General features: G+C 39.2%; 1 protein-coding gene across 1 annotated transcript in view; it reads right to left on the reverse strand.

The window, feature by feature from the left end:
* Positions 1-382: 382 nt before the first annotated feature.
* LOC141510096 (uncharacterized) overlaps positions 383-21,915 on the reverse strand; it is a 61,720-nt gene continuing 40,187 nt past the window's right edge. The window contains 6 exon segments of the mRNA XM_074220102.1: positions 383-967; positions 4,734-4,802; positions 5,613-5,739; positions 17,293-18,175; positions 18,178-18,466; positions 18,468-18,780. Coding sequence (XP_074076203.1) covers positions 18,021-18,175; positions 18,178-18,466; positions 18,468-18,780 — 757 coding nt within the window. The 3' untranslated portion in view covers positions 383-967; positions 4,734-4,802; positions 5,613-5,739; positions 17,293-18,020.

Genomic DNA, 21,915 nt, shown 5'->3' on the forward strand with positions numbered 1-21,915 from the left:
GCTATTTCAAAGAAAAAGAAGAGAAAGAAAGCAAAATGGTGGTCTGACGAGAGATTACAAATAGCAGAGGAAAGAAGAAAAGGGAAGGGTACAAAAGAGAGGGAGAAGATATACCCAACTGAATTCCAGAGAATACCAAGGAGAGAATTCTTAAATGAGCAATGAAGAAAAATGGAAGAAAAGAAAATGGAAAAGATAAGAGACCTTTTCAAGAAAATGAGATATCAAAGGAATAGATCCAGTCCAAAAAATGGGCATGAGGACTTCCAGAGCCACAATGGCTACTTGAGGCACTAATTTGGTTTTCCCAAATTCCCTTTCAGACACCCTTGCAGTAAGACCTCAAAACTAATTTTGGAACAATGAAGGAGATTACCAACATAGGACAGCTTGGAGGGTGAACATAAAAGCTCTGTTTAATCATGGTGGCAGGAAGAGTCATCAAATGAGTGAGTCAGTGACAGGCTCCATCCTAGAGAGCCATGGAATATTTTAGGAGAGCTGTGAGAAACCTTATGATTTCAGAAAAACAGTTCAATCCATTTTTAGGACTTCTTGCTTTGGATGTGATATGTGATATCCAATGAAGTCTATGTTGAAGGGACAGGCCTTTCCTCATTAATCAGATCCATAAATGTTAACCTCAGGAAGTCTTCTCCAATGTATATACAGTTATAAGATTTGGGTGAAGGCCTTCCCAGAATTCTGACTTTTAAAAGAGTACTCTTTAGTGTGTCTACTTTGATGTCTAGTGACCTCCATCTTCCAGAGAATTTGGGACCTCATTAAGTGCTTTATGTCTTTTCTCCATGAATCATCCTTGATGGAAAGAGATGATCTTAGGCTGATGGTCTTTCCAACAGCATCCATGTGGAACTTGTTCTTTTGATGACTAATAAACTTTGATCTCCATTTATATGCTTTTCCACATTCATTACAGGAGTAGGATTTCTATCTCATGTGAATTCTGTAATGGGAAATAAGGGAAGACGTTAGTCTGATGATTTTCCATAGTGATGATATCAATGAGGTTTATCCTCCAGAATGAATTCTCTGATAGGAGAGAAATGATTATTGTTTTCATATATTAATAAGCAATTACTGACTTAGGGCTAAACTTCTCTTCACATTTTCATTTCCTCATTAAGAAATCAGCCCCCTTAAATTATTCAGTCAGTCTTTAAGGTAGGGCTGATGATGAGATGAAATCTTGGGACAAGCTTTCCCCAACTTGAAAACTGTAGATCAGAACTAAAAGGTAAAGAGATTTTAGTCTAGGTGAATTCTCGTCCATTGTGTTTTAGTCAGACAGGTTCAAGGGGAAGTGGATTTCCTCTTTTGTCTAGTTTGCCCTATTCAGGAATGGTCTGGATATAAATTTCATTGTCTAGAATGAGTGATGTGTGAAGCCTCCCAAACCCTAGTTAGAATAGTCATTCTCATAAACTTTGAACCTGTCAAAATTGATCACCACCTTTTGAGAACATCCACTAATCTATGGCCATATAAGTACTGGGAGGCTTCCATGAGTCATCTTTCATTTCCAAGAGAGAAAAAATTACCATTCCATCAATAATTTTTGTTATACTAACATTTTGTTATCCATGAATGAAATGAATACCCAGAAATTGTCCCAGGAATTGTCCCAGTTTTTTGGCAAGGTGGAAGTGTTTAGTAAAAGCTTTACATACAAACCCCACTCATAAAGATACTCTCCAGTGCAGATTCTCTGATGTCAAATAAGATGAATGTGTATATTAAAAGCTTTGGAATGTAATCGATAGTTCTCAGGTTTTTCACCAATGTTCATTCACCCCAGTGTGGATTCTATGATGTACAGCAAGATGGGAGCTCCGTGTGAAAGTCTTTCCACACTGATTACATTCATAAGGCTTCTCGCCAGTGTGGATTCTCTGATGTACAGTCAGATGGGAGCTCCATGTGAAAGTCTTTCGACAGTGATTACATTCATATGGTTTCTCCCCAGTGTGGATTCTCTGATGATAAATAAGAGAGGAGCGTTCTCTGAAAGACTTTCCACACTGATTACATTGGTAAGGCTTGTCCCCAGTGTGGATTCTCTGATGGACCATAAGAGTGGAGCTCCATGTGAAAGTCTTTCCACACTAATTACATTGATAAGGTTTCTCTCTAGTGTTGATTTTCTCATGTATAGCAAGTTTGGAGCTAGGAAGGGAAGTCTTTCCACATTGATTATACTCAGTGTGGATTTTCTGATGTTCAGTGAAACTGTCACTTCTTTGACAAGTCTTTCCATATTGAGTATATTCATATTGTTTCTCTATAGTGTGGATAAGCTCATGGTTACCAAGATGAGTCCTCTCTTCACCAGAAGCAGTAAAGTCATTCCAAGAGGTCATTTTCAGATTTGCAGTCATCTCATCACACTTGGTCTCTGCATCTGATGTAAACACACACACACACACACACACACACACACACACTCGAGGATATCCTCTTCCTCCTGGCAGATAGTTTCCCCAGTTAAAAGAAAAAGACCTCAAACTTAAATGAGCAGAATCAATCATTTGAAAATACTATAAACTTACACATAAGGCAATTTAATGAACAAAACGTTCCACAGACAACTGCAATGGGTCCTCACCACAAACGTGAGACAACTGCGGCGCCACCTTGTCATTATGTGTTTCACTGCAGGTCATGACTTCTGACTGACCGAGTGACTTGACCCAAAATGTCAGCACCAGAGAGTAGAATTCCAACCTGGTGAAGGAGTACTCTGTGGCCCCTGCACTGGACAGATGTTGCCCTTTTATTTTACTTTGAATGAAGAGCATTTGGTTGCTGACAATGCTATTTTCTTGTGTTCAGGTAAATGCCCAACGGTTCCAAAAGGACCAGTTTTGATGCTTTATCTGATGGTCATTCTTTGTAAATTTTATGATACCCCGAAAAATAAACCTCCTTTTTTTCCCTTGTCCTATCATAATTTTCAGTTAGATCCACTTTTCTAATCATTTATTCTGATGCTTATATATTATCTCATGGACCTTTTTGCAGCCTTGGAGACTGTCAATCATCCACTTTTTCTTGATGCTTTTTTGTTTTATCTAAGTTTCTTGGATATTACTTTCTCTTGGGATTCCTCATTTATTCTTTCCCACCCTTCCCAAAGAACTCAAAGTTCCTGTAATCTTGCTTTGCTACTACTATACAGGACAAAAACCTCACAATCATTCATGGGCCAAATTAGGTGTCATCTACTCCTCATTATCATTCCCAGACCCCTGCCCCAACATTGTAGCTGGTAATTCCACCTTTATAACCTTGTTCAAATACTTCCCTTTCTCCACCATCATTGCCCCTTTTTTGATTGGGGGTCCAAATGACCTCATGTTTGAGGTATTAAAAGAACTGACTCACATCTCTTCCTAGGTCACTCAATCCTCCATCAAGTTCTTTGCCTGACCATGACACTCCCTACTTAATTCCAGGGACTTGAAGACCAGAGATAAAATTCTGGTATTGGCTCTTCATCTTCTGCCTCTTCGTCCCTTTTTAGTCTTTCACCTGTCTTACCCTCCACATAGGCCAGGATGCAGTGGGGTAGAAGCCTCTTTGTTGCTCCAACAGTGTGGGTTGTCCCTGCCTGGTGCTCCTGCCTAGAACTCTTACCTGGGCTTTTCTGAAGTACCACAGATCTGTTGCCTTAAGACTGTTCCAGTCTTCTTTAACCTTAGTGGCTGCCCACCTTGTCTTGATGGGCTGCAATAGCAGTTGTGTCCATGATGTCTTTCTCACCAAACTGTGGGGTACCAGAAAGCCTTGTGTTTTCAGAAGATGAGCCTTGTACTTGCTTATATCCAGTTGGCACTTAGTAGATTCATATTGACTTAGAACTCATATTTGACAGCCTCAGCCCTCTCCAGAGAGTTGAAGGAGAGCTTCATGCCCCCAAATTCCCAACAAAGACCTCTAATAGGATCACTGAAGCATCACTAGAAGAAAAGTTGAAGGGGAGTTGGGTAGAATAATAGATAGAGCATCAGCCCTGGTGTCAGGAGGACCTGAGTTCAAATCTGGCCTTAGACACCTACCTATGTGACTGTGAGCAAGTCACAACCCCATTGTCTTGAGAAAAGAAAAAAGAAGAAAACTAAAAGAACCAGGATAACACTGTACATTTTAACAGAAACACTACAAGAAGACCAATTATGATGAACTTAGCTCTTCACAATCTTCAAAGGCCTGTGATGGAAAATGCTGTCCAGAATCAGAGGAAAAAATATGAAGACTGAATGTAGAGCAAAGAATACTCGCATCAGTTTTTCAAACTTCCTTTATGGTTTTTCTGCCTTTATCATGGGTTCCCCCCCCCCCAGTGCTAATGGAAAATACTATGGAAACATGTTAACATGTACTTGTAAAACCATTATCAGATTGCTCATTGCTTTAGGGAGCAGGGTGGAAAGGGATGGAGGAAGAAAAATGTGGACCTCAAGAACTTACAAAAGGATGAATTTTGAAAAACTATCTTTGTGAGTAACTGGAAAAAAGCTTTTAAAAGAAGGGAACTGAAATTCCAGGGAATACAACCCCTCTCATATTACAAATGAGGATACTGGAACTCAAAGATCCTTACCCAGGATCCCACTGCTGAAAAGTGTCTGAAAAGAAATGACAAGTCAGGTCTTCCTGACATGTCCAGAAGCCTCCTGGTATCCAAACTACACCCCTCACTCCTCACTCACCTGGACAGGAGGTCCTTAGACCCTCTTGCTCCAAGCAGGGGATCAAATCTTCTCTGGAAACTGGAAATCCTAGGTAGGGGGAATAAATTAGGCATGAGGATGGAAACGTTTGCAATTAATCCTTATTAGGGAAGGGGAGGGTGATGCAAAGAAGAGCCACATTATTGCAAATAATTTGGAATCAGAAAATTCCAACTTTGCTTGTCTCCTTCATAGAAGGATGTTCACATTTCATAGCTTCCATGGCCTAGAAATTAGAGTCATTGCAATGAGACAGGAGCATACTGGGCTGGAGTCAGGAACACCTGACCTCAGACTTGTACTGACCCATGAATTACTCCCTTAATCTAGTTGCCTCAATTTCCTCAATTGTAAGATGGGATAATAACAGAAACCCAAACCAAAAAATAATTGTGAGGATTGAGTGGGATAACATGCATGAAGAAAGTTCTTCTTATAAGGTCTGGGTCCAAGCAGATGTCTATAAATATTTATTCCCTTTCCTTTCTTTCCCTGCATCTCTACTCTTCCTTTGCTAGAAATCTGATTAACACCAAGAAACCCTAGTCTAATAACCAAACACTTCCCAAAGAGGAAGGGCAGCCTTGGGAGGAAGGGGGTCCCCCTCACTGCCCATCTTCAAGGAGAAGCTGTAGGATCAATGTTTGGAGACTTTGAAGAATTGTGTCTAGCTCCCTATCACATGGAACAAAGGTCTAGGAAAGCGAGAGAGCAGGAGAACCTATTCTCTTGGATTCAGGAGGCCATCACTTTGGCCTTTCTAAGAGGTGATCAATGGCCCAAACCTCCCTATAGGGAGGGAGTTGAGTTCACTACTTTTAATGGAATATTCCCAGTTACCTGGGGAATGGTCCTTACCCAGGAAAAGAAAGTTCTGAGCATTCTCTAGCATGATGTCCTTGTGCAGCTGCTTCTGAGAATTGTCCAACAGGTTCCACTCCTCTGGGGTGAAGTCCACAGCCACATCTGTGAATGTCACCACCTCCTAAAACATCCACATGCAGAGAACTTAAGAGTTGAGACAGGCTTCAGAATTGATCCAGGTCAATGCTCATCAATGTACAGAAGGAAACTGAAGCAAAGAGAGGAAATTGCCCAAAGGTCACACCCTTTATAAGAATCAGAGCCAGCACAGGGAACTACCCAAGGGAGCACTGGAAAAAGCAATTTTTAATTGAAATAAAATTGGGAAATATTCTTCTATGGAATGTTAATCTCTTTAGAAGAAGTAAAGTGATATGTTCTTTCAGAAAGATATGAGGATTTCTGAAGGAATAAAAACTGTCGGAAATGATTAAGAAAATTCCATGAATACCTTGTGAGGGATAGTTAAGGTGGAGCAGTGAATAGAGCAATGGCCCTGGAATTAGGAGGACCTGAGTTCAAATGTGACCTCAGACACTTAACAATTGCCTAGGTGTGTGACCCTGGGCAAGTCACTTAACCCTATTGCCTTAAATAAACAAAATTTTCCAAAAAAGAGTTCATGAGAAACTATAAGTGATGTGTTTTGGTTGCTAGAGAGAAAAAAAAAATCAAGTTATTTTCCTCAAACTGAGAAACCCTGCACAAGATGAAAACATGAGTAGGATTAGTTTGCTTTTCTTTTTTTTTTTTTTTTTTGGATTTTTGCAAGGCAATAGGGTTAAGAGAATTGGCCAAGATCACACAGCAAGTAAATTATTAAGTGTCTGAGGCCGGACATGAAGTCAGGTCCTCTTGACTGAGGGCTAGTGCTCTATCCAATGAGCCATGTAGCTGCCCCAAAATGATTGTTTTTATAATTTATTTATTTATTTATTTTGGCAACTACAAGCAAAGATGGCTTTCAACAATGATTTTTTTTCCTAAGGTTTTGAATTTCACATTTTTCTCCCTCCCTCCCAATCTAATATAGGTTATACTTGTGTAATTATGTTAAACATATATCCATATTAATCATGCTGGGAAAGAAATCAAATCAAAAATGGAAGGAAAAAACACAAGGGGGAAAAATCAAAATACATAAAAAATTTAAAAAATTAAAAATAATAAAATTTGGTGTGTATGAAGGCCCCACAGTTCCTTCTCTGGAAGTGGATAGAATTTTCCATCACACATCCATTAGATCTGTCTTTGAGCATTGCTCTCTTGAAAAGTTGGATCAGTTCACAACTCCACCAACAATGCATTAGTATTCACTTGTCACACATCCCATCCAACAGGAATCCTTTAACTGTTTAATCACATTAGCCAATTTGATGCATGAGAAGTAGTACCTCATTTTAGTTTGCATTTCTCTAATCAATCAATGATTTAGAGGATTTTTCCAAATAATCGTAGAGAGTGTTATCTTCATCTGAGAACTGCCTACTCATGTCCTTTGACTATTGATCAATTGGGGAATGGTTTGTATTCAAATGAATTTGACTCAGTTATCTATAAATTTTAGAAATGAGTCCTTTATAAGGAGCAGTAGCATTAAAAATTCTTTCCCAACTTACTACATTTGTTTTAATATAGGTTGTACTGATGTTACTTGCACAAAAACTTTTCAATTTGATGTAATCCAAATGATCTATTTTGCATTCTATAATGTTTTCTCTCTTCTTTGATCATAAACTGCTCCCCTTTCCATAGAACAGAAAGATAAAGTATTCTTTGTTATCCCAATTGGCTTAGTGTCACCTTTCTTGTCTAAATCCAGTACCCATTTCAACCTTATCTTGGTACAGGTTGTGAGAGGTTGTGAGAGGTTGATGTATACCTCAGTTTTTATCAGTGAGTTCTTATCCTTGAAGCTGAAGTCTTTGGGCTTGTCACACAGTAGATTTCTTTGCAATTTTTTTTTCATGAATTCTCGACATTCCTGACCTTTTGTTCCTCCATATGAATTTCATCACTAATATTTCTAGCTCAATAAAGTCATTTTTGATAGCTTGATTTGTATGGCATTGAATAAGTAATTCAATTTAGGCAGCTTGGTCACTTTTATCATATTATGAAGAGGATTCTTAGGGGTCCATAACTACAATCTGCATTGGGGTAGTATGAGTCCATTTCCACGAAAAGATAGAAGTTATATCGTTATATTAAGGGCTTAAAGAGGCTCTGCGGGTGATGTGCCAAAGAACAAAATCTTATGCCATGGCTTATTTTTGCTTTATTTTACTAATGATTAATTTTCATTAATTTGGATGTTTATATAGAAATAAGAATGATCACCATGGGGACAGGAAAAGTTCTTTCACTTTTCTTTAAAATAATTTACGCTCTATTTGGAACCAATATTTTGTCTTTAACTTCCTTTATTTCTATAAAGTAACCACTGAACAGAAACAAATATATTAATCCATTCACACTTTGGGAGATCCCTGAGACTTTACAAGCTTGTCATTTACATTAGGGTCTCTTGATTCACTGTTCTTCTTTGCAGAGTATATATACACACAATATGTTCATTCAATATAGGATGGAAGTCACTTTTTATTGATTAGCAATTGATTCCAGATTGATCTCTAATGCCAAGAGAAGCCATTTCCAACTTCTTTCCTCCTATATCATTCATCACCCTGAGGCTAGATTGTGATTCCCTACCTCCATTTTAGAAGGAAGCTCAACTCAGATAGCATTTCATTTCTTACCTGGCTTTAGCATGTGGGAACCTTCTCCGACTCACTTCTCTATCCTCCCCTCCAATTAGACACTTTCTCCTCCCCTCCATCTTCTGCATTTTGGGGGCTGTTCTTTTTCACGGCTAGAATGTCAGTTTCTTGAGGCTATGGACTAACTATATCTGTCTATATGGTTGTGCCTAGTTCTTAATGAAAATTTTGGTTCACAAATGCCATTTAAGAAATTATTGACTATTGATAATTCCACCCAATCACTTTTATTCACGTACCTCTTATTTAAAAGCTGAGACAATTCAAGTTGAGCCCCTTTTGCTTTCAAGTGCCTTTTCGACAACCTGAACTACAAGGTCAGTTCAAGATGTCTTACATTCAACATATGTCCAAATGAACTCATTTTATTTCCCCTTCTGGTCCCTATTCTGGTCAAGGACCACACCATACTCCAGGCACCCAGGCTCCTAAGCAAGGTGTTGTCCTTCAATCTTCTCATTCTACCATGTAAATTTTCTCAATATCTCTGAAATATATCTGGTTTTCGTCACTGATTTTTTTTTCAAGGTAGGGGTGTTAAGAGACTTCACTGTGATCCCACAGCCAAGTAAATATTAAGTGTCTAAAGTTGGATTAGAACTCAGGTACTCCTGACTCCAGGGCCAGTGCTCTATCTACTGTGACACCTAGCTGCCCCTCCACTGATGTTCAAGTCTTGATAGTGCAGACCCTTCTCACCTCACTCAGACTATGGCAACAGGTTGTATATGGTTTGGTCTGATTCAAGACTGTCCTGTTTCTCTGAAGTTCAAACTAAAATTTACCTCCTTTAGAAAGACTTCCCCAATGTCTCTTCCTTTTAGTGCCTTCTCTGTTGTTTATTTCCTGGTTACCCAGTATATGACTCACTTTTGTATGTGTTTACATGATGAGCCTCCAATAAATTGGTTGGTTGTTGTCCATTGTTATCCAAGAAGACCAAGATAACATTGCCATGTTTGAGACAAATAGCAGTGTGTCTGTCTGTGATTGATCAGACCAATACCAGCTTGGAATGCTCTACCACAGTTCAGATACGAATAATCCATGGAAACTCTTGGGGTGGGGACTCTATACTTGTAGTTATCATGTTTTCCTTGAGCTGCTTCCATTCTGCCTTCCTCATAGAGAGCAGCCCCCTCAGTGATGAGGTCATGCCATGCTGGGCAGTCCTGATCAGGGGCCTCACATGCTGTACAATCAATTCTAATCTCCTTCAATGAGGTCTTCAGGGTGCCTCAGTATCACTTCTTCTGACACCGTTGTGGCCACTTGCCTTGGGTGACTTCTCCATAAAATAGCTTTTGTTTGGGAAGCGTATATCTGGCATCCTAACAATGTGTCTAGTCCATCGTAGTTGCATTCTGTGCAGTAATGTTGGAATGGTTGGCAATTTACCTGAGAAAGGACCTCAGGGTCTGGAACCTTCTCCAGGCAGGGGATCTGCAGTCTTCTTAAGACAATTTAAATGGAAGTGGTTCAGTTTCCTTCCATGTCACTGGTAGACTGTACAGGACTCACAGGCATTGAGCAATGAGGTCAACACAATGGCTCTGTAAACCTTCAGCCTGGTGGTCAGTCTACCACCTCTTCTCTCTCTCACATGTTCTTTCAGTCTCCTAAATACCAGGCTAGCTCTGGCAATATGAGTGTCAACCTCATAGTCCATGTGGACCTCCCTGGAAAGACACCACTGGCTTTAATCAGTAATTGAACATCTGGATAGTGTTGTGGGGCTGATGGAGCTCCTGGGTGTTCTTGGTTTTCATTGTTAGACCAAAACTAGCACAATCAGCAGAGAATATTTCCATAGTTGTTGCAGCTCAGCCTCAGAGGCTGCACTGAAGCACCATCACCTGAAAACAGAAGATCCTGCACCAACCCTCCCTAATCTTTGATCTTGGCTTGTAGCCTTTACAAGTTGAAGATGTGAGGCAGCTGACTGTGAGGTCGTGTTCATCCTCAGTGAAGGCATGTGATAACATGGCTGAAAACATCATGCTAAAGAGCCTGGGAGCAAGGACAGCCTTGTTTCACTTCATTCATGACCAGATGGCATCCAATAATTAGTAAACTCTTCAAAGGCAGGGATGGTCTTTGTCTCTGAATCCCTCTAGCTCAGCATAGTGATTGGGACAAAGTAGGCTCTTAATAAGCATTTACTGATGGATTGATTTCAGCTCCCAACAACCTAGAGAGCAGTGATTCTGTTGCTCCTCATTCTTGAAGATGAGGAAACTGAGACAAAGGTTGAGTGACTTGGCCCATGTTGGGGCAAGAGGGGCAGCTTTTGAGCTCAGGTCTTCTGGACTGTAGGACCAGCTCTCTCTAGGACCCACAGAGAAGACACAGAAGGTGTCAGTTCACGGGAAAAGGCATTGGCTATTTAAGGAATGGAAAAGGTTTTTAGAAAAGGTGATTTTGACTTAAGACTTGAAGAATTCTTTAGCTTTGGATTCTTATTCTTAACTTGATGAAGATCTTCACGAGGCTCAACATTTCCCTAAGCAGAATAGAAGAGAAAAAGGTTTGATCCCAGGTGAAATCCTGAGTTGTGATCATGCTTGGGTGGCTTGTTAGAAGTGCAGAGTCATTGCACACATATCCATCCCAGACTCCTCCTGGGCATTGTAAATAAAGTTCAGTAACTTTCTTATTTGCCTGTTTGCTTGTTTATATTTGGTGGGGGCAGATTATTCCTTGTTAAAAGAAAGCACTGATTCAGTGAATAGAATCCTAGACTGGAATCTGGAAGATTTGAGTTCAAATGTGACTTCAGACACTGTGTGATCATGGGCAACTTACTTACCCACTCTTTGCCTCAGTTTCCTCACCTGTGAAATAAGGATAATAGTATTTAATTCAAAGGAATTCTTCAATGATCATCAAAAGTGGATTAGGAGAAGACCTTAAGCTCATTCCATTCCATCTGTTCTGTCTTGGACATGCCCTGGGGACCTCTTTGGGGAGTTGGTGGTACAAAGCAAAGAGAGCAGACCCTGGAGTCAGAAGGATGTGAGTTCAATTCCAGGCCCAGATAATGCTTAGCTGGGAGACCCTGGACAAGTCATTTCACCCAATTAGCCTCAGTTTCCTCACCTATCAAATGAATTGGAGAAAGGAATGGTTAACCACACCAGTAGCTTTGGGAAGAAAACCCCAAAGAGGGTGAAGGGCAAGAGGGAAATATTTGAACCAGGACAATAAAAAGGGAGTCTTGGAATACCACCTCCCCCTCCCACTCTGAATAATTCCAGAATTTCACTCTTTCTCCCCAATCTTCTCTAATTAGGCAAGCAGGAGGAGCTTAACAAATGCTAATTAAATAGCAGACTCCTAAAGAAGATGCTGATTTGCCTTTGTGATGGTTATGGTCCTGCTAAAGGTCTGGGAACCCTTTAAGCCAGCTCTTCAGGTTTTTTAAAAAAATTCACTTTTTGGGCATCTTTTTTTGTGCCCAAGGGTCTTGTTGTATTTCAGGGGGTCACTGGATGTTAACCAAAACTCCCTGTATGTCCAGCAGCTCAAGGAGAGAGAGAGAGAGAGACAGACAGACAGACAGACAGACAGACAGAAATAAAGACAGAGAGAGGAAGACAGAGGAAGGGAGCTAGAGAAAAAGGAAGAGAAAGAGGTAAAAGGGGGGGGGGAATAATGAATAAGCATGGAGAGAGCAAACACATGACCCTACAGAATAGAGAGGAAAGAGTGAAGGGGTCATCCATGCAACTCAGTTTTCATGAAGGAAAACTAAAAAAACAAAGCAGGTTAGGGGTAGAAATTTGGGGAGGGGGGTCCCTGCAGGGAGATAAAGCATGAGATACTAAATTTCAAAAAAAATTGGTTTAAAACACAGAAGGAGGGAGCTGGGCAATGTTATTACTTCTGTATTGAATGTCCTATCTATTTTTGTAAAGAAATGACCCATAGGGGTAGCTAGGTGGCACAGGAGTGGTTCAGTGAGATGGTGCAATTGATAGAGCATCAGCCCCTGGAGAGAGGAGGACATGAATTTAAGTACTGCCTCAGACACTTAATAATTGCCTAGCTGTGTGACCTGGGGCAAGTCACTTAACCCCATTGCCTTACAAAAGCAACAAAAAAAATTAATTAAAAAAAAGATATGGCCCATAAGGAGGGTAAAGCCAGCCTTGTAGACAATGCTCTAGGTCTAAGAAAATGCTCTCTTAGACTGAGAATAGACAGCACTCACCTGTGGGGGGGGGGGGGGTCTGGAAGTTTTCTGCACTGAACATGCAGTTTTCAGATAAAGGAATTAAAACTATTCCATAGTCATAAGAAAAAATGCTCCAAATCATTTTTATTGATATTTTATATTATTTTCTCCAATATGCCCTGTTATAAAGATTTTCAACATTCATCTATATTTAAAAATCTCACAATTTTCTTGCACCCTCCCTTCTCATCTCTCTCACCTTAGTGGCAGTCTAGAGAATGCTGTATAAATATATTTATGTTTAACATGTTTACATATTAGTCATTTTTGATATGAAGAATTAGGATTAAGGAAAAAGAAAGAAAATCTTGGGATAGAAGGAAAAACATATGAGAAATTTTTAAAAAGTGAACACAGTGTTCATTCAGATGGACCAGAGAGCAGCTGCTTCCATCAAGGTTCTTCATCTCACAACATTGTTGGGGATGCATATACATGTGTATACATTGCTGCCTTGGTTCTGTTCCCTTTTCTCAGCTTCAGATCCTGTAACTCATTCCATGCTTCTCTAGAGTTCACAGTTCATGGTTTCTTATAGAATGATAGTATTTCATAACATTTATATTCCATAACTTGTTCAGCCATTCCCCTTTTGGGAGCCAGGGTCTCTAAGCTTTTGACACGAGGCAAGAAGACTCAAGGCGCCCACACAGCCTGATGGAACAACATTTCCTTCTTCAATATATATAAGGATTCCATGTATACCCATATTTATAGGTCTATTACTGATTGCAAAACTTACTCATCCTAACAGTAGTATGAATATAAAGGAAGGATTTCAGAGAAATTCCTTGAATACAACAGATTGTGAACTCTGTCCAAATTTAACAGGACTCCCTCTCCCTGAGGCAAACAAAAGGCTTCAACATGATGAAATCTTTGGAAAATACAGCACTGGGAGTTCCACATAGATGTCAGAATATATACAGGGAAAACAGATACAAGATGGGTCAGATAGAATTCCAAGGAAATTAACAGTTTTTCCCCCCTTACCATACACAGGAATATATATGATAAAGATGGTGAGAAAATAGTAGAGGTAAACAAATGTGAACTCTAACACCCTTAGTTTATTTATTTTTTTAGGGTTTTTTTTTTGCAAGGCAAATGGGGTTAAGTGGCTTGCCCAAGGCCACACAGTTAGGTAATTATTAAGTGTCTGAGACCAGATTTGAACCCAGGTACTCCTGACTCCAGGGCCGGTGCTTTATCCACTTTGTCACCTAGCTGCCCCCTGAAATTACTTACTTCATGAGAACTCAACAAACCAGCATAGTTTCATAATGCTAGGATTCAGTCCTAAACCATTTCAAATCTGGGTTCCACAATCCTACAAATGTTATTTATTATTTTTGCACATACAGGAACACACACACACACACACACACACACAAACGTAATTTTTAAAATTTACTCATACTTTCCTTTACATGTTTAAGACCATCTTTCCCGTTAAATGTACCTCTTATGGTCTTAAAAAAAAACCCAATTCAAGGAAGGGTGCCTTTCTGAATCAAGACTGGGTTTTGAGCAGACTGAGTTGTCTCAACATGTGTAACTGTCATACTTAATATTCCAAGTGGATTTCTTTATAGAGGGAGTCCTTTTATTCAGTTAGATGGAAATTAATTCAATTTAAATCCAGTAAATCCATATTCCTCATAGTTGTAAATTAGTTTGTTCTTTATCTTGTAAACCTACATTCCTCAGTACATGGCTTCTGATTATACATCAATGCACTTTATACTTTTTCCTTCAGCCTCCCTAGCTATTATTCTGTAAGACATAGACTCCTTTCCTCACTTCTCATAACTAAGGTAGAAATGAAAATTACTCACTTATTACAATTCATTCATTGGGAGAGGTTAGAGGAAATGAGAAGCAAGTTCCACTTCATAAATCATGAGAGTCACAATTCTGGGGCTCTGGACCCCCAGTTGCTGATCACAGCATACTGAGAAGTAAAGCTGGGCAGAGACAGAAAGGGGCCCCAGCACCAAGGTTCTTGATCCTTAGATTAAGCAGGAGCCAGACATCATCCACTTCCATATCCACCTTGGACAAGAAGCCTAAACAGCCAATCAATCAGTAAGCATTAATTAAGCATCTACTAGGTGGTGTACATTTCATAGGTACTAGGAAGGCCTGAGTTGAAATCCAGTCTGGAACATTAGCTGTGTGACCCTGAGTAAACCTCTTAATCCTATTTGCTTCAGTCTCCTCATATGCAAAATGAGCTGGAGGAGGTGGCAAACAATTCTAGGAACTTTGCCAAGAGACAAAAGAGACTCCAGGGAGTCAGGCATGACTGAAACATTCTAAAACAACAAAATAACATCTTCAATGTGAGTTAAGGCCAATGAAGCTTCCTGGAGCAATTCTGGAAATAGGCCAGTTCTAGGGAGAGAGGAGGAGGGTATTTTATGTTGGTTCATTAAAAGATGGGAATAGAGAATAACTGGGAGGCCAGAGAAAGCCCTTGAGGGAAGCACAGATTAGAGGGGAGGGGAGAAGAGACTCCATGGGAATCTCATCAGCCTGCAGGAAAGTTGGTGGTTGCAGTGAGGATGCCTTCAGGTGCCCACAATAGATTTGAAAACTTCTCCCCATTCAGGGTAGGTCCAGCAGGGCCTTTTGTGGGGCAGGGGCCAGTGGTTTACCCTAGGCAGGAGGAAAAGGATACTGAGGAGGGTGAGAGATATCTCCCAGACTGGAGTTCCACATGTCTAGGGGCTGGAGTTAACAAGGAACCTCCCAAACATCCCAACAAAATTTCCTTCTACCCTCCCTTCCCTCAGCTGTTGAACAATTAGATTAGCATTGTACATACATTTTTGATAAACATGTTTATAGATTATTCATTTTTGGAATGAGGAATTAGGATTAAGGGAAAGAGGTATATGATATTTTTTATAAACTGTACATTCTGAAGGGTTGGCTTTTTTGTGTTTTGTTTTTCTTCCTCTGGAGGGGGATAACAGAGTCAGTCTAATACAGTTGTCCCAGCTCTCTATACTGCTGAGAGGAGCTGCTTCCATTATGGTTGAACATCTCACAATATTCTCTAGGTTTCTTGGTCTATTATCTATGTCTAAATCCTAAATCTTATGTCTAAATCCTAAACGCATTTTGACCTTAATTTGGTATAGACTATGAGATGTGGGTCTATGCTTAGCCTTTACAATACTATTTTCCAGTTTTCCCAACAATTTGTGTCAAATAGTAAGTTCTTATCTCAGAAGCTGATGTCTTTGGGTTTGCCAAACAGTAGATTGCTGTAGTCATTTACTGAGGTTTCTTTTGAACCCACCCTAATCCACTGATCCATTGTGCCATTTCTTAAGCAGTACCAGGTAGTTTTGATGACTCCCACTTTATAGTATACTTGTAGACTTGGTAAAGCTGGGCCACCTTCCTTACCATTTTTCTAAATCAGTTCCCTTGCTATTCTTGACCTTTTGTTGTTCCAGATGAATTCTGTTACTATTTTTTCACCACAAGACAAAAAAATTCTGGAACTTATTACAATTTAGATTTTGCCTTACTCACTGTCATGATGTCAACACAATAAACTTCCATAAGTTCCACTATATGAGTGAACAGACGCAAATTGCCAAGTTAACTTGAGCTTGTAACATATATTTGACAATCATTTTACTAGAAAGATATATAACAAGTGAATTACAAATAAAACAGTCATAATCTTCTTCTCTCATTACAATGATGACTCAAACAACCTTAGCCAAAATGAATTTTTGTTCCCAAAATATTTGAAAATATACCAAACATTTCCTTTACCCTGATACACTTAGGTGACTCATATTCTTTTGCTTAAACTAGAACTAGAAACCTGAAATTGTACAGGTTTATATCTTTAGATCCTATTCTTCCCATTCTTCCCACCCAAATATTCCCTTTAACATAAAAATTAAGAGGTCTTAATTCAAAACATATAGTTGACAATAGGTGCTAGAGTCACACACTTAACCTATCAGGCTATTAAATCTTGTGTCAGTAAGAGAAGGAAACAAAATGAGGAGCAATGAACCGGGAATGGATAGAGAAATGATAGTCCATGAAATATTGAGTGATGACATACATTACGATTTGGAAAATCTGTGCTGCAGCAGGAGGCCTGCATTTGTAATGAGATCCCTAAGGTTATCTCCATCATATCTCTAGTATAAGCCATAAGGACTGAGCCCTTCCCACAACCATTGCCTTTATCCACCCAGATTTCAGTAGGACTAAGACTGATCACCAAGCTCAAGACAAAATCAGAGCCACATGAATGCATTTGTGAAGCCTCTCTCCACAGTGAATGCTCTCATAAAAAGTAAGGGATGATCTCTAGTTGAAAGCCTTCTTACACTGAGTCCATAGGAACTGCTTCTCAGAATGTGTTCTAATATGAAGAAGCTCTGAATTCCATTTGAATGTCTTTTGTTATTTGTGACGATAAGATGATTTTGTCTGAAGATATTACCAACTTGATTACATTCATGAGGTTTCTCTCAAGGGTGGAAACTTTTGTTAAATATGTTGAGAAGTAACTAAAAGCTCTGCAATGTTCATGATATTCATAAGGTTTGTTTACAGTATGGATTCTCTGAAGTTTAACAATTCTAGATTTTAGAAATCATTCCATATTGCTTACCTTTATAAGGTTTCTCTCTAGTCTGGATATTCTGATTTGAATAAAGATTGGGTATGAATCTAAAAGACTTCCCATACTGTTTGCAAAGGTAGTTTCTCTCCAGGTGTATTCTCTGAAGCAGTATCCAAAAGTCTTTCTAAAAACAAAAACAAAAAAACCCCCCAAAAAATAAAAGTCTTTCTACATTGATGACATTCATAAGATTTCTATTCACTGTGTATTCTCTGATGTTTAACAAAATTGGAATTGTATTTAAAAGTCTTTCCACATTGATAACATTCATAAAATTCTCTCTAGTGTGGATTTTTAAATGTCTAACAAGATGGTAGCTGCATGTAAAAGTCTTGCTACATTGATTACATTCATAAGTTTCTCTCCAGTGTGGATTCTCTCATGTTTAACAAGGGTGGACCTGTGTATAAAACTCTTTCCACACTGTTGACATTCATAAAGTTTCTCTCCAGAGTGGATTCTCTGATGTCTAGTGAGAAAAGAGTTGTCTCTACAACTTTATCCACATTGATTACATTTAAAACGTGTCTCTTTAGCGTGGCTTTTTTGATGTCTGAAAAAAATGGCTGCTCTTCCCAAAAGTCTGTCCACAATGCTGACATTCATAAAGTTTCTCTTCAGTGTGGATTCTCTGATGTGAAGCAAGAATGGAGCTGCTTTTAAAAGTTTTATTACATTGGCTACATTCATAAAATTTCTCTGCAGTGTGGATTTTCTCATGTATAACAAGGCTCGACCTGTGTATAAGTCTTTCTACACTGAAAACATTCATGAAGTTTCTCTCCAGTGTGGATTCTCTGATGTGAAACAAGATGAGAGGTCTCCGTAAAAAGCATTCTACATTGATTACATTTATAAAGTTTCCCTCCAGGTGGATTCTCTGATGTCTAGTAAGACAGGAGTTTTCTCTAAAAGACTTTCCACATTGATTGAATTCATAAGGCTTCTCTCCAGTGTGGATTCTCTGATGTGCAGCAAGCTTAACTCTCACTCTAAAAGACTTTCCACACTGTTTGCATTCATAAGGTTTCACTCCAGTGTGGATTCTCTGATGTTGAGTAAGACTGGATCTCTCCCTAAAAGACTTTCCACAATGGTTGCATTCATAAGGTTTCTCTCCAGTATGGATTCTCTGATGTGAAAACAAGACTGAATCTCTCTTTAAAACACTTTCCACATTGATTGCATTCATAAGGTTTCTCTCCAGTGTGTATTCTCTGATGTTTAGTAAGATTGGATCTCTCCCTAAAAGACTTTCCACACTGATTACATTCATAAGGCTTCTCCCCAGTGTGGATTCTCTGATGATAAATAAGAGAGGGGCGTTCTCTGAAAGCCTTTCCACATTGATTACATTCATAAGGTTTCTCTCCAGTATGGATTCTCTGATGTGAAACAAGTTTGGATCTCTTTTTAAAAGACTTTCCACATTTATTACATTCATAAGGCTCCTCTCCAGTATGAATTCTCTGATGTCTAATAAGATGGGAGTACCCTCTTACAAGTCTTTCAACACTGATTACATGTAAAATATGTCTTTCAAATGTGGCTTTTCTGATGTGTAGAGAGACCATCTGTCTGAAAATCTTTCCACACTTATCACATTCAAGAGGTTTTTCTCCAGTGCAGATTTGCTGATGTGCAATAAGTTTAGATCTCTCTCATAAAGTTTTTCTCCAGTGTAGATTTTCTGATGTCTATTAAGGCTTGATTTGCGATCAAAAGTCTTTGCACAATCATTACATTTATAAACCTTCTCTCCAGGAGCTATCTTCTGAGGTCTGTCAAGATCCAAGTTCTAAGATGGAAAGGAAGACATGATTGGTCGGATGAGGTAGCTTCATCATGCTACTTTCTAATTCGAATTTGCTGATGAGTAGTGAACATAAAAGTTCTGACTCAAGACCCACCTATTTTGATTACTTAGAGAAAAAATTTCTCTAGCATCACTTTACTGATTCAAAAGAGGTCTGATCTCAAGCCTAAGGCCACTTTCCAGTAAATACATGGATACAGGCATTTTAGGAGGTTCCTCAAAGAATCAGAAAAGTTCTACCCATTCAGGAAAACATTTACCTATATTTTCTATTTTGGGAAAAAAGTCATTTCCCTGAGGTCTTTTTTTTTAAACAGTGAAATAGGAGAGAAAACTATCTGAATTGCTTTTCAATTTCATCAAATAAAGCCACTCTTTGAATTTTGATCTATCTTGTTTTTAGAATCATGGATTTTTCTCAAAATGAAGTCCCAAAGACCATCACTGAGAAGTACTTGCAGGTCACAGTTTTCCATAAAAATTCTCAGCTTTTTCCTCATCTCCTTTATCTCATGCTTGGTCTCTACATCTGAAGAAAACAATCAGAAACATATACCCAAAAAAGATTTACACACATAAATATATGCAATAGCAGTGGTGATTTCAGATATCTGGAGTTCATAATTTTCTTATAACCAGACTAAATGTGACAAAACATCTTGGCTATGCTCCTACAGCAATCACTGGCACTAGAGTGTCAGTGTAAGGATGACTACCACATTTAATATCAACAGATTAGGTAGAATTCTCCATAGGAGAATAGTTTGGTGCTGACACGGGAGGGAAAGCTGAGCCAACACAGGATGACTTTCAGAAAATTGCTGAATAGCCCCACATTTATTCATCCAGGCCTCTATAAGACTTGGAAACATCCAATGGGATTAGATGAAATGGAGAAATTTAGAAGGTGGTAAGTAAAAAAATGAGAACTATACAGGGTCTATCAGTAGCTTACTTCATCCAACTCTAAGAAACCTGGGCTTAACTTTACCAAGAGTCATGAGTAAGTAAAACTTAAGAGAAATGCAGGATTCTGGGCGCAGTCAGAAGACAGCTGAAATTCAGGTTCTTGCTGATCCAAAGCAGTTTCAAGAAGGCCCCTAAATAGGGTACAAAGACCTATTCAGTGCTGATGGAGCCTCACTGATTAGTGATAAGAACATAAACCTAGAAATATGGGCTCAATCCTTCCAGAGCATTCTCAACAGACCATCCTGACCATGGTTAAAGTCAGTGACCCTTAACTTCAGGTTGTATTCAATGTCTCTCTAGTCATTCCTGCAATTTCCAATTCTTTACCATAACAGGGAGAACTACTAAAAATATTTAATAACATTTATTTCTCCTCTTCCACCATTTTATAAATTTTTGGGCAAAATTCTAAATTGCTATCAAAAATAGTTGGATTACTTTACATATTCATCAACAGCGAATTAGTGTTCCCAATTCCCACCTTACCTTCACATTTGTCATTTTTCCCCACTATCATTTTAATCCATCTGACAGATAGAAGAGGATTTCAAGAATGTTTAAAATTGTATTTTCTAATCCTTAATATTTCAGAGTATTTTTTGACGGTAAATACTTTTGATTTTGTCATCAGATACTGTTCATTCCTTTCCTTTAGAATATTTATCAACTGGGGAATGACTCATAACCTTATGCATTTGACAAAATTCCTTACACATGAAATGTGAGACCTTTATCCAAGAAATTATCCACAAAAATTTTCTCCTAATTTCCTAGTATCAATGTGATCTTCCACTACATTGGTTTTAGTTGTACAAAACTATTTTTCTAATTTAAAATTTATTCTCATTTTGTACAAATGTTTTTACACATCCAGCCCGGTACACCCAACAATCACCCAGCCATGTAACATGCAAGCCACCCGAACCCCACTGCCTGCAAAAACCAAAAAAAAGAAAAAGACCGAAAATATAATAAAATAGCAATAATAGTAGGGGTGGCTGGGTAGCAGACAGAGCATTGGCCCTTGAGCCAGGAACACCCGGGTCCAAATCCAGCCTCAGACACCCAGCAATCACCCTGCTATGCAGCCCCAGGCAGGCCACCCAGCCCCATTTGCCCTGCACCCCCCAAAAAAAATAATAATAAAAAATGTGCTTGAGTCTTTGTTCCAACACCAACAATTCTATCACAGGTGGATCACATTCTTTATAAGTCCATCACAAAAGTTAGTTCCTATTTTTCCACTGTTGCCATTGCTGATTGCAACTCCATCCTTCTGTATTTCTCCACTACCATGTACTATATTTTCTGTCTCCTTTCACTCTGCTGTAGTGTAGCTGAGTGGCACAGCAGACAGATCCCTGGCTCTGGGGCCAAGAGGCCCTGAGTCCCCCTACCATCCCTTAGGCCCAGCATCCACCTGGCCCTATGGTCTCAGACAGGCTTGTCATGGGTGGATCTCATTCTTTATGATAAGTACATCACAAATGTTATTTCCATATTTTTCCACCATTGCCATTACTGATCGCAACTCCCTCCTTTCTTATTTCTCCACTACCATGTACTCTATTTTCTCTCCCCTTTCACTCTGACTCTGCTGTAGGGTCACTGAGTGGCACAGCAGATAGATCCCTGGTCCTGGGGCCAAGAAGCCCTGAGCCCCCATACCACCCCTTAGGCCCAGAATCCACCTGGCCCTATGGTCCTGGGCAGGCTTTCCAGTCCCAGCCCCTTGCAAGAAGTAAAAAAGAAAATGTGTTATATCTGACCACTCTCCCCCCATGGTCCATCCTCTCCTCCCTTTATTCACATCCCCACCCCTT

Source organism: Macrotis lagotis, chromosome 1 (genome assembly GCF_037893015.1).
Source record: "Macrotis lagotis isolate mMagLag1 chromosome 1, bilby.v1.9.chrom.fasta, whole genome shotgun sequence".
In the NCBI taxonomy this organism is placed as follows: domain Eukaryota; kingdom Metazoa; phylum Chordata; class Mammalia; order Peramelemorphia; family Peramelidae; genus Macrotis; species Macrotis lagotis.